Source organism: Cebus imitator, unplaced genomic scaffold (genome assembly GCF_001604975.1).
Source record: "Cebus imitator isolate Cc_AM_T3 unplaced genomic scaffold, Cebus_imitator-1.0 Scaffold143, whole genome shotgun sequence".
NCBI lineage: Eukaryota > Metazoa > Chordata > Mammalia > Primates > Cebidae > Cebus > Cebus imitator.
In genome coordinates this window covers 2651047-2664675 of record NW_016107458.1, presented here as the reverse complement: position 1 = coordinate 2664675, position 13629 = coordinate 2651047, and the positions used below count along the sequence as shown (strand labels likewise).

Here is a 13629-nt window from a genome sequence, read left to right as displayed (position 1 = left end):
AAAAAAAAAAAAAAAATTTATCTTATTGATTTAAGGACTTCTTAATTTTAAGATGGTCTAATTTATCACTATTTACCCTTATGTTTATTGCTTTTAATATAAAGATTGAATTTTTTTTTTTTTTCCAAGATCTGGTTATAGATTTTTCCAATCTGGAATTTAATTCCCAATCCATCTGAAATTGATTATTGTGTATTATGTGGGACAGGGGTCAAGATATTTTTTCCCATATGGATATTCAGTGGACCCAAAACCATTGTTACCTTTGTCATAAAAGTGACCATTTGTTGGGGGTGTCTGTTTCTGCAGTTGCCATTGTTTTATTAGTCTCTATCTCTATCCTGTGCCAATACCATGCTACCTTAATTATTCCAGCTTTATTAGTTTTGATATCTGGAGTATGAGTCCTCTTGGCTTTATTCTACATGATTGTTTTGGGTTTATCTGGTGCCTTACATTACCATTTGTATAAATCAGTTTTTGTTTTTGTTTATTTCCAACTATTAAAACAATACCCATAGCACCTTTGGGTATTTTGACTGGGCTCACATTGAATTTTTACATTGTTTTGGGAGAGAATGGATATTTTTGCAATAGTGAATCTTTATATTCATGAACATGGTATATTCTTCTTCTTTTTTCTTTAAATGTATATCTTTGCTTTTCCCAGTAGTATTTTGTAGTTTTCAATATAGAGATTTTGCATGTTTTATTACATTTATCCCTCCAGTTCTGTGTTAAGCATGTTAATTGTAAGGGGGCTAATAGAATGTCTGGATGGAAATATTTGGCAGATATTTGGAAATTTAGTTCTGGACCATGAGGGAAAGTTTAGTTAGGAGAAATCATTAACCTAGAGTTAATGTTTCAGAATGGAGCAAATTCACTAATAGAGAACATGTATAGGCCAGGCATGGTGGCTCATGTCTGTAATCTCAGCACTTTGGGAGCCCAAGGCGGGCCGATCACTTGAGTTTGAGACTAGACTGGCTAACAAGGTGAAACCCTATCTCTAGTGAAAATACAAAAATTAGCTGGATGTAGTGGCTCATGTCTGTAATCACAGTGACTAGGGAGGCTGAGGCAGGAGAACCACATGCCTGCACGCGCGCAAGAGAGAGAGATAGAGAGAGAGAGAGAGAGAGAGAGAAACATGTATAAAGTAAAAGTAAAGGAATAAAAAATAAAAGTTGAAGACAGAATCCTGGTGAGTCATCACATTTTTGGAATAGTAGGATAGAAAAAGTAAATCGCGAAGGATGAGTTGTTAGAGAAAGTTGTGACACTACAACAGTGCTGTTGACATGGAGAAAAAAAAAACTTTATATCAGAGAAATATGGGGAATTTAATATCAAAGACAGTAGGAACTGAATAGGAGTTTCAAAGTTGAGCAAAAGGCCATTGAATTTGATGATGATTTTCAAGGGAGTAGCTTCACATGAATTATGGCAGTAGAATTTGCATGATAGTTATTGATTAAATATTAAAAGACCTATGGAGGCAGATAATTTTGTCTCTCATCCACTTCTGTATCTGTACTACCTTAGAATATTACCTGGTATATAACAGGCGCTTAGTAGACATTTGTTGAATGACTGAATGAATGAGTGATTTGTGAGAAAATAGAATCATTGAAAGTAGACTCAGGAGTAGTTATGGGGGAAGTTTAGGGGTAAAAAAAAGAAAGCAAGATAAAATAGTATATTGGAAGATTTTTGTTTGTTTTTTTTAACTTTAGGGAAAGGAAAACCTAAACCAGATTGCAGGTTGAACAGTAGAACCCGATAGGGAAGGAATGATGAGAAAAATAGGAGAAGAGACAATATAAGGAGCAAACTCCGAAGTGGAGAAGGTGGGAGGCCAAGGCAGGCACATTATTTGAGGTCAGGAGTTCAAGACGAACCTGGCCAAAATGGTGAAACCCTGTCTCTACTAAAAATATAAAAATTACCCAGGCATGGTGGTACATGCCTGTAGTCCTAGCTACTTGGGAGGCTGAGGCAGAATTGCTTGAATGCGGGAGACACAGGTTGCTATGAGCCGAAATAGCACCATTGCACTCTAACTTAGGCGTCAGAGTGAGAGTCCACCTAAAAAAAAAAAGAAGTGGAGAAGGTATGAATTGAGTGGTAGGACACAGATGAAACTCTAAAAAGGAGGAAGCCTGCTTCTTCTCATGAGATGCATAAAAAAGAAAAAGTGAATCAAGTTTCTACACAGAATATAATGTAAAATATCATTGTGTAGTTCATTCCTTTTAGTATCATTGATTCAAGGTAGGGTTAATTTGCTGTTGCTGACATGTTTATTATTTCTCTTTATATCTAGGTAGCTCTCAAGACAGAAGCACTCTTTTAATACTTTGGTATCCTCTATCCTTCCCCTTTGATCTGTATTCCAACTGTCCCCATGGAATTCACAAGTACTTAATGTTTATAGATACTTGAGTTGTTGCCTCTGTTCTTGGAAAAGATTGCGAAGTCTATTTTAGGTGCTAGGTAGTTTCTAAACATGCTCTTACACTTGGTTTTCTCAGTAGGCTTGAGAAAGTATGCCTGTATAAAGTAATGACCATCTTTTTGGAAGCAAACCATTCAGCACAATTATAGGTCTCCTCCCCAGCCTATCCAACTTGACAATTCCAATTTAATTATCAAAATTAAATACACTTTTCTAAAGCAAAATTTCTGAATTGATAACTATTTAATTTGCTTTATTTTGAAATAATTAGGAAGGGCTGTGAAAATAATATTTCTCTGCTCATGTGTATGTAGGTTTTACTGTTGTCATTGGGAAATGTTTTTAATAGAGTTGCAGAAATCCGATTTCTTACTGTATTTATGATATTAAAAGTGAAAACATACTATTGCATCATGAGGTAAAAAAATGAAAATAATTTTTCTGTCGTCTATATTGTATTTGATAATCAAAACGGTTTTTTTTGACTTTCGTTTTTATAAGGTCAGCCTAACTTGTGGAAGACAAACTTATCTTCACTCTCCTTGTTATACCACTGCTGACAACCTGGTAATCTTCAAGTCAGAGTCTGGCTATAGATGATTTTTGCTGACAATCACTGATAATGATGTATGAATTGGATATGAAACAGATTTTCTTCCTATTCTATTATGACCTCCACCCAAAATTATTACTGATATTTTCAGACTTTATTTATTGTTTTATATGGTAATTTCATCTGTAATTTCTTTTTCTTTTTTTTTAAACTTAAAAAAAATTTTTTGAAACTGTTGTGGGGCCGAGTGTGGTGGCTCACACTATAATCCCAGCACTTTGGGAGGCTGAGGCAGGCAGATCACCTGAGGTCAGGAGTTAAAGACCAGCATGGCCAACATAGTAAAACACCGTCTCTACAAAAATTAGCCAAGCATGATGACGGGTGCCTGTAATCCCAGCTACTTGGGAGACTGTGATGGGAGAATCGCTTGAACCCAGGAGGTGAAGGTTGTGGTGAACTGAGATTGTGCCACTGAACTCCAGCCTGGGTGACAGAGCTAGACTCTGTCTCAAAAAAAAAAAAAAAAAAGAAAGAAAAAAAAACTGTTGTGAGTACGGTATGGTCAGTGTATATATTTATGGGGTACATGAGAGCCACCCAAAATTAGATTGACTTTAGAACAATTATACAAAAATAACTTAGCTTGAAAAACTGTTCTTTCCATGGTAAATGCCCTTGAATATTAACTTAATTATGTTATATTCCTACCTCAGTGGTACTATCACAGCCATTGGTTACATTTCTGAAACCCTTTGGAGTAAGATAATTTTTTATTAAAGAACTTCTCAGAGTCTTATAGGGGAAATAAACTTTGGTATAAATTCAATATATAAAACTAGTAGAAAATCAATGGCATGTTACTCATCTTCAGTAATAATGAGCACACTTACCATTTCTTGTTTTATACTTTTAAGGATTTTTATATTCCCATTGTTTTATCTATATTAGCATTTTCTAATGTGATCTGTTATTCAAAGGTGCCTTTCTAATTTTGTTACTGAGAATTGTTGATTCCCAGTTCCTGTCTCCTATTATAGAGGAGATACAGAATAATTATATGATTGAAATGAAAAAAAAAAAAATCTTGTTTTTCAAATCATTTTTTCCTGTGAATCAAAACCACAATGAGATGCCACCTCACAGCAGTCAGAATGGCTAATATTAAAAAGCAAAAAAATAAGAGGTGCTGGCGAGGTCGAGAAGGAAAAGGAACATGTATACACTGTTGGTGGGAGTGTACATTAATTCAACCATTGTAGAAAGCAGCATGGCAATTCCTCAGAGAACTAAAAACAACTGCCATTTGACCCAGTAATCCCGTTACTGGGTATATACCAAAAGGAATTGAATCATTCTACCGTAAAGATACACACACACACACACACACACATATGTTTATTGCAGCAGCGTTCACAGTAGCCAAGACATGAAATCAATACACATCTTACCTTCCATTTTTATAAATTTTTATTTCTCAATGTTAAGTTTCTAAACTTAAAATTAAAGAAGTCACTCAGCCTCACATCTACCACATTCACAGTATACGTAATTTGCTAATGGTGTGTGTGTGTGTGTGTGTGTGTTTGTACTTGTTTTATATAGCACTTTATAATTCTGTTCTGGCAATTCTGTTTTTCATTAACTCTGTGCTTAAATTCCTCCAGAATTAGTGCCATCTTCACAGCAAAGTTTTATGCAAATAATCGGCATCTCTTTAACATTTTTTAGTTTTCTGGAATCCCCTTTTAGGTCACATAAGCAGGTATATTTACTTTATTTTCATTGGTGGATATAAGAACATTTTGACAACAGTTATGGTTTATAATGTTAAAAAAAATCTAAGATGCAGAACTTGCTTTTTTATTTTGTCAGTGACTTTATATTGAGAGCAAATGTAATAACAACAAACCTTTCAATCCTTTCGAGATTGCTTTTCCGGAGTGGTACTGTTGATTCTGAATTGTTCACCTTATATCTTCCTCATTTTATTTTAACAAACTAGAGCTATGCTGTTTCCATGATCAGAGAGAATAAACGTTTGCTTCTTGTTTCCAGTTCCTTTGTGTCTTTTAACATGCTGTTGAAAATAATTTGTATGTGTTCAGAAAGAATTAGATATATGTTAATGGATTTGGGCTAAGACAATTGTGATAAATGTTTAGGAATAATCACGGCATTGTGGTTATGAGGTGAATAAGTGATGAGAACATCACCAAAGTGTCCAGTCCTACAAACATGTCTTTTTGCTGACATTAATTTTTCTGACTGCTATATTGCAGCTGTTGAAAATGGACAGATAGATGTGTTAAGGCTGTTGCTTCGACATGGAGCAAATGTTAATGGATCCCATTCTATGTGTGGATGGAACTCCTTGCACCAGGCTTCTTTTCAGGTAACCTCTGAATTTATTATTTCATTTCCATGTAAATTGTGTGTTTTACTCTCTTAAAATGACAGTCCTATGCAGTTTTTGCTTTCTGCTTGCCTGTGATTTATGATGGTTAGTGCAGTACAGAAAAGGCAGTCTAAATGCTAATGATGATTCCGAATAAGCCAACTTCTGTAGTAGCTGTAGCAGCTTTGGGCTATAGGAATTATCTACATTTTAAAAATGTTGATGGCATATTTAAGAAACCATCAGAATATTTGAGATATAAATTGATAAAGAGCAATGGCTTATTTTATTTATAATAGTGTGTTTAGAAATCGTGATGGCTCCTTAGTGCTTGGGTTAGGAAGCTAATTTTGCAGGATTTTATAAGGATTATAATTTCTAGAGATCAGTATTTCATGTTTATATTTATTGGGTTAACTAGAAGTATAGGATAATCTGATTGTTTGACCACTTTATTTCCAGCTAATACAGCAGTACACAGTTTTGTTTTTTTTCTTGAAGTTATCGTTTAGTGAGAGGATAAAAAAGAAAAACAGAAAACACAATAAGAAAAAAGATACCTTCTGTTTTCTTTGTTTTTTCTTATTTAAAATGTGAATCTGTGCTTTAGGAAAATACTGAGATCATAAAATTGCTTCTTAAAAAAGGAGCAAACAAGGAATGCCAGGATGACTTTGGCATCACACCTTTGTTTGTGGCTGCTCAGTATGGCAAGATAGAAAGCTTGAGCATACTTATTTCATCAGGTAAGATTATCCATTAGCCTTTGCACTAAGATCATGAGTTTAAACTTTCTATTTCCTAGGAGGTGTAATTCTTGACTCAAATGTAAATCAGGTTGTGAAATGTATGGTTTTTTTTAAGTGGCAAATAAGACTAAATATAAGTTGATTTATAAACCTGGTTATTAAGTGTCTATTACTAACAATGCAATGCCCAGCTACTAATTTATCTGAGCAGGAACATAAGATCTGTCACTATAGCAGGTTTATTGGCAAGTTGAATGATAGGGCTGTCCTTTCCTATAGGGACTTGAGCAGTTTCACCTTTCTAGGATGTAAGACTTGTTTAGACTTAATCACATTATTAGATGGTTATTTTGTGTATTAAGCCTTTGAGGTGTATATTTTGTTAATTATGTGATTATTTAAATAGGTTTATTTCAAAACAGGTTTACACTTTATTATGTTAATAGCAACATAACTTGCTAAAGGTTTCTCTGTGACAACCCTTCCACATTCAGCTTTGCCAGAGAAGTTGGTGTTCAGGTGGCATTTTTACTCTAAGTGACGATTTTGTACCAGAAATGTTTATTATTTAGGGACTTTAAAATTTCTCCACCAAACACCAGATAAACTCTTCACGGTGCTACCTTCATGTGATGAAACACAAATCACAGTAGGCTAGGCAATTAAAAAAAAATACCTAGGCTTTTTTGGTCAGGTGAAGTGGCTCATGTCTGTTATCCTAACACTTTAGGAGGCCAAGGTGGGCAGATCACTTGAGGTCAGGAGTTTGAGAACAGCCTGGCTAATATGGCGAAACCCCATCTCTACTGAAAATACCAAAATCATCTGGGCATGGTGGCATGTACCTGTAATCCCAACTACTAGGGAAGTTGAGACAAAAGAATTGCTTGAATCCAGGAGGTGGAGGTTGCTGTGAGCCGAGATCGCACCACTGTACTCGGGCCTGGGCAACAGACAGAGACTGTGTCTCAAAAAAAAAAAAAAAAAAGGAAAGAGAGAAAATCTAGGCTTTTTATAAACTTCCTTCTAATAGATCATACAAAGTTTGTTTGTTTGCTTGTTTATTGATTGATTGAGGCCAGGCCTTGCTCCATCACCCAGGCTGGAGTACAGCGGTGTGATCACAGCTCACTGTAACCTTAAACTCCCGGCCTTCAGTGATTTTCCCGTTTTAGCCTACCAGATAGCTGTGACTACAGGTGAATTCACCATGCCCAGCTAATTCAAAAGAAAAATTGTTTTAAGACATGGGGTTTGGCTATGTTGCCCAAGTGGGTCTCAAACTCCCAACCTTAAGTGATCATCCTGCCTTAGCATCCCAAAGTGCTGGATTACACTGTGAGCCATTGTGCCTGCCTGGCAATCCACCGTTTATTTAAATAGCACTGTACATATTTTCTTATTTTTGCTTTCTTGTTACAAACCTTCAAACATTTAAGTCAGAGTAGGAAGTAAAAGAAACAAACATTCATTAAGTGCCAATTTAAGGCATCTGTTATAAATAATGAGTCGATAAATCTTACAGTTAAGAGGAATCCCCAAAATCATCTGTTCAGACGTACGTTTTTTAGATTAAGAGTCCAGACCCTGAATGTTTAAGTGCCTTGTCAAAGATTTAGAGTCTGTTTCCTGGGAGAATCAGGGCGTGGACCCAGACCCTCTGACTTCTGATCTCCCATCTACTACATCATACCTTCTAAGGACTATCCTAATTCAGTTTATGACTTGTAGTTCCATAAGTTTCAATTGTTAGTGTTTAAGCCATCACAGTGGCTCACGCCTGTAATCCCAGAATTTTGGGAGGCTAAGGCAGGAAGATTGCCTGAGGTCAGGAGTTTGAGACCAGCCTGGCCAACATGGTGAAACCCTGACTGTACTGAAAATACAAAAATTAGCCAAGAATGGTAGCGGGTGCCTGTAGTCCCAGCTACTCAGGAGGCTGAGGCAGGAGAATCCCTTGAACCCAGGAGGTGGAGGGTGTAGTGAGCCGAGATTACACCACTGTGCTCCAGTCTGGGGGAGAGAGAGAGAGTCTGTCTCGAAAAAAAAATTAGTGTTTAATTAATATTTAGATTAAATAGATTAAACTGCACCTTAATGTCTATCTCCTATCAGGTCTGTTTTCTTATTGCCTGGAGCTCTGAGCTCTTGTTTTGTTTTGTTTTGTTCTTTTTATTTCTTCTCTCTGAATTGTTCTGAAAAATCAGCTGAAAGGGTATGTAGGTATGTTTATCATGTAACTATACATGTTTCCAACCCCATAAATTACTTTCCTTTCAGTGAATTGTCTGTCATTTTTTCACCAGTAATCTTTAAAGGAATTGATTCTTTATTCTTTCTGATACTTTGATATTGTCATTCAAAGTAACGCATTGATTAAAAACAAAGTTAAGAAGATTTCTTTCTTGACTTAGTCTCTTTTCAGTTATGGTGTTTACTTCTTTCTGAAATTGACAGTAGGTGAAACATTTACCTCATATAAACCAGGAAGATTTTAGTTGTCTAGCCTTTGGAATTTCTGAAGGATCTGTAGACTCTTTAATTTACCATTTGTGTTGTATATAGTTTTTGCCTATAGTCTTTTCCCTCTTGATGATGATCTTTCCACCAAGATATATTCCAGAAATTTAAAATTTTTAAAAATTTTCTGGAATATGAGAATTTTAAAAATTCTTACGGTCATATAACAACATCATGCTTAGCATATTTATTATGCTAAGTATTAAATTTTCTTTGCTGACAAGAAAAGTTTGGGAATGTCTGCTGTTTTCAAAATCTTCACAAAAACTGAGGTCCGGTTTTTAAAATCTTTACACAATGGCATATACATAATTTAATTAGATTTATGATTTTATTTTATTTTTTATAATTTCAACTTTTATTTCAGATTCAGAGGGTATGCAGGCAGGTTTGTTACATAGGTATATTGTGTGATGCTGAGGTTTGGGATACGAATGATCTCATCACCTAGATAGTGGGCATAGTACCCAGCAATTAGCTTTTTAGCCCTTGCTGTGTTCCCTCCCTCTCCTCTCTGTTAGTCCCCAGTGTTTGTAGTTGCTATCTTTATGCCCGTGATTACCTAGTGTTCAGCCTCCACTTATAAGTGAGAACATGCAGTATTTGATTTTCTGCTAATTTGTTAATTCACTTAGAATAATGGCCTCCAGTTGCATCTATGTTGCTTCAGGGACATGATTTTATTCTTTTCTGTGGTTGCATAGTATTCCATAGTATATATGTACTATGTTTTCTTTATCCATTTTATCAGGTACACATTGATGGGCATCTCGGTTGATTCCATGTATTTGCTGTTGTGAATAGTGCTGTGATGAACATGCAAATGCATGTGTGTTTTTGGTAGAATGATTTATTTTCTTTTGGCTATATACCCAGTAATGGGATTGCTGGGTTGGATGGTAGTTTTGTTTTAAGTTCTTTGAGAAATCTCCAAACTGCTTTCCACTGTGCCTGAACTAATTTACATCCCCACCAACAATGTATAAACATTCCCCTTTGTCTACAACTTCTCTAGCATCTGTTGTTTTTTGACTTTTTAGTAATAACCATTCTGACTGGTAGGAGATTGTATGTCATTGTGTTTTTGATTTGCATTTCTCTGATGATTAGTGATGTTGAGCAATTCTTCATATGTTTGTTGGCTGCTTATATGTCTTCTTTTGAGAAATACCTTTTCATGTCTTTTGCCCAATTTTTAATGGGGTTATTTGTTTTTTACTTGTTGAGTTGTTTAAGTTTCTTATAGATTCCGGATATTAGACAAAGTTAGGATAAAGACCTTTGTCTAATATCTAGAATCTATAAGGATACATAGTTTGCAAATATTTTCTTCTATTCTGTGAGTTGCCTGTGGAGTCTTTTGTTTTACAGAAGCTCTTTAGATTAATTATCAGTTATCTCACTTACCAATTTTTTTTGTTGCAATTGCTTTTGATAGCTTAGTCATAAATTCTTTCCCAAAGCAGATGTCCAGAATGGTATTTCCTCCTTTTTTTTTCTAGCTAGGATTCTTATAGTTTGAAGTCTTAAATTTAAATATTTAATCCATCTTGAGTTGATTTTTGTATATAGTGAAAGGTAGGGGTCCAGTTTCATTCTTCTACATATAGCTAGCTAGCTATTCTAGCACCATTTATTGAAGAAGGAGTCTCTTCCTCGTTGATTATTTTTTGTCAACTTTGTCAAGGATCATCAGATGGCTGTAGGTGTGTGGCTTTATTTCTGGATTCTCTATTCTATTCCATTGGGTTGTGTATCTGTTTTTATACCAGGACCATTCTGTTTTGGTTACTGTAGCCTTAAAGTATAGTTTGAAATTGGGTAATGTGATGCCTCCAGCTTTATTCTTTTTGCTTAGGATTGGTTTGGCTATTTGTGCCATTTTCTTGTTCCATGTACTTTAAGAACAGTTTTTTTCTAATTCTGTGAAAAATGGTGTTGGTAGTTTGATAGGAATAGTGTTGAAGCGTAAGAATGACACAGTGGACTTTGGGGACTCGGGGAAAGGATGGGAAGGGGGCGAGGGATAAAAGACCACAAATTGAGTGCAGTATAATACTGCTTGCGTGATGGGTACACCTAAACCTCACAAATCATCACTAAAGAACTTTCTCATGTAACCAAACACCACCTGTTCCCCAATAACCTGTGGAAATAAAAAAACAAAAACAAAAACTCTGGCTTTTAACAGGGGAAAAAATAAAAAAAGGATAGTGTTGAATCTATAGATTGCTTTGAGTAGTATGGCCATTTTAATGATACTGATTTTTACAACCCATGAGCATGGTTTTCCATTTGTATCATCTATGATTTCTTGCAGTAGTGGTTTGTAGTTCTCCTTGTAGAGATCTTTCACCTCCTTGGTAAGATGTATTCCTAGGTTTTTTGTTTTTTTATTTTTTTTGATGGCTATTGTAAATGTAGTTGTGTTCTTGATTTTGCTGTCAGCTTGAATGTTACTGATGTATAGAAATACTGCTGATTTTATACATTGATTTTGTATCCTGAAACTTTACTGAAGTTGTTTATCAGCTCCAGGAGCCTTTTCATGGAGTCTAATTTAGAGTTTTCTTGGTATAGAATCATATCATCAGTGAAGAAAGATTATTTGACATCTTCTTTTCCTATTTGGATGCCTTTTATTTCTTTTTGTTGCCTGATTGTTCTGGTAAGGACTTCCAGTACTATGTTGAATAGGAGTGGTGAGAGTGGATATCCTTGTCTTCTTCCAGTTCTCAAGGATAATGCTTCCAGCTTTTGCCTGTTCAGTATGATGTTGGCTGTGGGTTTGTCATAGATTATTCTTATTATTTTGAGGTATGTTCCTTCAATGCCTAGTTCGTTGAGGGTTTTTTTTTTAAATCATGAAGGGATGTTGGGTTCCATGAAGTCTTTTCTCACATATATTGAGATGATCCTATAGCTTTTGTTTTTAATTCTCTTTATGTAATGAATCCTAATTATTCATTTGTGTATATGGAACCAACCCTGCATCTCAACAATGAAGCCTACTTGATCATGATGCATTAACTTTTGATATGTTGCCGGATTTGATTTGCTAGTATTTTGTTGAGGATTTTTGTGCCTATGTTCATCAGGGATATTGGCCTGTACTTTTCTTTCTTCCTTGTTTCTTTGCCAGGTTTTGGTATTAGGGTGATGCTGGCTTTGTAGAATGAGTTAACGGAGGAGTCCCGCCTTCCTTGATTTTTGGGAATAGTTTCAGTAGAATTGATACCAGTACTTCTTTGTACATCTGGTAGAATTCAGCTGTGAATTCATCTGGTCCAGGACTTTTTTTGGTTGGTAGGTTTTTTTATTATGGATTCAGTTTTGGAACTTGATAATGGTCTATTTCAATTTCTTTCTGATTCCGTCTTGGGAGATTGTGTAATTTATCCATTTCCTCCAGATTTTCTAGTTTGTTTGCCTTGAGGTGTTCGTAACAGTCTGAGGATCTTGTGTACTTCTGTGGAATCTGTTGTAATGTCAACTTTGTTGTTTCAGATTGTGCTTATTTGGATCTTTACTTTTTTTTTTTCTTTGTTAATCTAGCTAGCAGTCTATCAATCTTGTTTATCCTTTCAAATAGCCAACTTTTGGTTTCATCGATCCTTTGTATCGATTTTTGGATCTCAATTTCATTCAGTTCCACTCTGATTTTAATTTTTTTTTTCTTCTGCTAGCTTTGGGGTTAGTTTGTTCTTGTTTTCTTTGTTTCTCTAAGTGTGATGTTAGATCATTAAAGATCTTTTCTCCTGAGGTAGATATTTAGTGCTCTAAACTTCTTAACACTGTTTTTACTGCATTTTAATGTTTTGTCTCTTTATTTATTTCAAAGAATTTTTTTATATCTGTCCTAATTTTATCGTTTACTTAAAAGTTATCCAGGAGCAAGTTAATTTCTATGTAATTGTGTGGTTTTGGAAGATCTTCTTGGTATTGATTTCTATTTTTATTCCACTGTGGTCTGAGAGTATGGTCGGTATGATTCATGTTTTGTTTTGTTTTGACACAGAGTCTCGCTCTGTACCCAGGCTGGAGTGCAGTGGCATGATCTTGGCTCACTGCAGCCTGTGTCTCCTGGTTTAAGCGATTCTCCTGCCTCAGCCTCCTGAGTAGCTGGGATTATAGGCATGTGCCACTGTGGCTGGCTAATTTTTTTGTAATTTTAGTACAGATAGGGTTTTACCATGTTCGCCAGTGTGGTCTTGAACTCCTCACCTTCAAGTGATCCACCTGCCTTGGCCTTCCAAATGAATCAGTTTTTCAAATTTATTGAGATGTGTTTTTTGGCCAAGCATGTGGTCAGCCTTGGAGTATGTTCTCTGTGCTGTTGAGAAGAATATGTATTCTGTGGTTGCTGAGTGGAATGTTCTGTAGATGTCTATTAGGTCCAATTGGTCAAATGTTGAATTTATATCCAGAATTTGTTTTTTAATTTTCTGCCTCAGTGATCTGTCTAATGCTGTCAATGGGATGTTGAAATCCCTCCACTGTTATTACTATGCTTTTATAGATCTCTAAGAGCTATTTTATGAAACTGTTGGGTGTGTGTATATTTAGGATGGTTAAGCCTTCTTGTTGAACCCTTTATCATTATGTAATTACCTTCTTTGTCCTTTTATACTGTTGTTGGGTTTTTAAATATATAATTATTTTCTTTTTTTCTCAGAACCCCAAATATCTGAGACAGGTCTCAGTCCTCAGGAGGTCCTGACAACATATGCCCAGGGTGGTTGGGGCACAGCTTGGTTTTATACATTTTAGGAAGACTTGAGACATCAAATCAATATATGTAAGATATACATTGGTTCTGTATGGAAAAACAGGACAACTCAAAGTGGGAAGAGTGTGTCCAGGTCATTGGTAGGTAGGAGATAAATGTTTGCTTTTTTTTTTTTTTTTTTTTGAGTTTCTGATTTGCCTTTCCAAAGGAGGCAATCAG

At 35.4% G+C, this 13629-nt stretch overlaps 1 protein-coding gene across 4 annotated transcripts in view; it reads left to right on the top strand.

Annotated features, from left to right (window-relative positions):
* The window catches only part of LOC108313790 (ankyrin repeat and SOCS box protein 3), a 176836-nt gene that overhangs the window by 123214 nt on the left and 39993 nt on the right, over nucleotides 1-13629 (top strand). For all 4 annotated transcript variants that reach the window (XM_037743389.1, XM_017542334.2, XM_017542332.2 and 1 more), the window contains 2 exons: nucleotides 5297-5409; nucleotides 6023-6158. In XM_037743389.1, the coding sequence (XP_037599317.1) occupies nucleotides 5297-5409; nucleotides 6023-6158 (249 nt within the window). The remainder of the gene's footprint in view (nucleotides 1-5296; nucleotides 5410-6022; nucleotides 6159-13629) is intronic.